General features: G+C 61.1%; 1 protein-coding gene across 1 annotated transcript in view; it reads right to left on the reverse strand.

Moving 5' to 3' along the window:
- SLC26A6 (solute carrier family 26 member 6) overlaps positions 1-1,933 on the reverse strand; it is a 9,550-nt gene extending 7,617 nt beyond the window's left edge. The window contains 2 exon segments of the mRNA XM_025044854.1: positions 4-87; positions 1,818-1,933. Coding sequence (XP_024900622.1) covers positions 4-87; positions 1,818-1,840 — 107 coding nt within the window. The 5' untranslated portion in view covers positions 1,841-1,933.
- Positions 1,934-2,306: the final 373 nt, after the last annotated feature.

Below are 2,306 nucleotides of genomic sequence, written 5' to 3' on the forward strand. Positions count from 1 at the left end.
TTCAGCAGTGGCCGCTCCACATGGTAGTCTCGCCTCCTCAGCTCCATCGCCTCTGTTGTGGCCAGCAGTATGTGTGTGTCCCGTGGTCTGGGGTGGCGAGACCAGAGACACAGTGAGGGCACCCCCGGCCCACCTTCCCCTACACCTCCACCTCAGACAAGAGTCATTCACCTGACTGTTTTAGGCCCCAAGATCTGGGTAGGTCCAGCTCCCAGCTGGCCCTTGTGAGCCCCAGGCTCCACCCAGGCCGGGGCAGGACCTGAACTTTGGCTAGTGAAAGCCTCTTGCTGGGCCAAAGTCTCTCACGAAGAGACAGCAGGATGAGCACAGGCCATACCTCCAGCCCAGGTGTGGCTGCTCGGCCTTGAGCGTTCTACCAGTCCAGGTCCCAGGCTGACTGCCCCTCCCAGCTTCCGGCCCCAAGCCTCTTGCTCTCCCCCAGCCAGTTCCTGTCCAGTCTCTGAGTCCTTATCCAGCTGCCCATGAACCCAGTGCTGGCTGGCTGAGAGCACATGCGAGGAAGGGATCCAGCAAAGCAGGGGGCCAGTTCTTCAGGTATACTTCTCTTCAGATGAGACCTTCCCCTCTCAAGGAAGGAAAGTACTGGGGCTAAGATTGCGCCTGGTCCTCCAGCCCCAGGGTCCAGGTTGCAGAGAAACTCGGCCTAATCTGAGAAAGCCAGCGGGTGGCTCTCACCTGGAGAGAAAGGGACCTCACTTTGGAATAGGAGATCTCACCTGACAGGAAAGTTTTCACCAGCCAGGTAAGTTCTGTCCTGGGGAGAATCTCTGATCTGCCCAGAGGCTCCCACCTAAGAGGGGGTATGATCTTACTCGGGAATAGGAGATCTGTGGGGAAGGAGTTCTTACCTGGGGGAAGCTCTCACCTTGGAGGGAAGCTGTCCTGGAAATAGATCTCACTTGGGAATAAGAGCTCTTGGAAGGGGGAGCTTTTACCTGGCTGGAAGTTTTCACCTGCCAGGAAAGTTCTGCTCTGGAGGGTACTCACCCAAGGGAAGCTCTGACCTGGGGGAGGCTCCCACCTGGAATGGGAGAAAGCTCTCACCTGGGAATGGATCTCAGCGGGGGCATCTTACCTGGAGGAAAGCTCTCCCCTGCTGAGAAAGCTTTCACCTGTCAGGAAAGTTCTGCTCTGTAGGCAGCTCTGACCTAGGGGGAGGATCCCACCCAACGTGCAGGAACTCACCTGGCAAAGGCTTCTAAACTGGGTGTCCCGGTTGGAGGAGGAAGTGGCGTGGGTACAGAGAAAACCCCAGAGACTTCTCATTGCTGTCTCAGAGATCTTTGAGCCCCCTCGCCACTCCTCCTTGAGTCACTAAGGTCTTCTAAAAGGACTTCCCCACCCCACCCCTCCGCAGAACTCGAGCCTGGGGGGCGGGGCCTAGAGCCTTGGCCCCTCCCTCTGGTAGAGCACCCCGGCCAGAGCACCCAAGCGCTCGTTCGCAGATCAGTAGAAAGGCTGCGTGGACTCAGGCCCGCGATGTGGACTCTCTTGCAGCGACCTCCCGACACCGGCGCGCCCTCCAGCGCACCTCCTGGGCCAGGGCTCCTCTGCACGCGGCCGGGTCCCTGTTGCGCGGGCTCCCGCCCCTATCCCTCGCTGCAGCTGGGCAGCCGCCAGCAGAAAATTGGCAAAGAGGTAAACCGAGGCGTTGCAGACATGAAATGGCTGCTCCCGATTTGGCGGTACCCTTCCGAGGTAACCCAAGCCGGCGCCTGCGTGGGGGCCATGGGGCGGCCCGCGCCTCGCGGACACGCACGCGGATACGGAGAACCGGGGCTGCGCCCTGCACTCACCGGGACGCTTCTGACAGCCCCATGGCTGGAAAGCTGCCAGGTGCAGCCAGCTCTCTAACAGCTCGGGCCCGAGGCCGCTACGGGCCGAAAGGCGGGGCTGGAACGGGGGCAGGACCTGCGGCGCGCACCCAAGGGCCAATCCCCGGGCAGAACTGGGAAGGCTTAGGCCAATCAGCTTGCCTGGGCGGGGCCTAAGTGCCGTTCTGCGGGCGGGGTGAGCCCGAAGGAGAAAGATTTAACCCCTTCGTCTCCTGCTGCCTGGCTCCTACCCCACAACGTGGCTCGCCCAGACTTCCTGTCTGTGCCGGGTGGAACTACAGAACTCGGACCCGCGGCTCCAGGTCCCTGAGTGGAACGGGCCTGATACCAGGTCCTGACTTCTTGCGGAGGGTCCCCATGGGATGGGAAGGGGAAATCCTCAAGGTGACAGGATGCTTGGGGGAGCGGCTAGGGACCAGAGCTTTAGCTCTCCCTTCGGCGGGTATTCGG

This window comes from Pteropus alecto, unplaced genomic scaffold (assembly GCF_000325575.1).
Source record: "Pteropus alecto unplaced genomic scaffold, ASM32557v1 scaffold53, whole genome shotgun sequence".
NCBI classification, from domain to species: domain Eukaryota; kingdom Metazoa; phylum Chordata; class Mammalia; order Chiroptera; family Pteropodidae; genus Pteropus; species Pteropus alecto.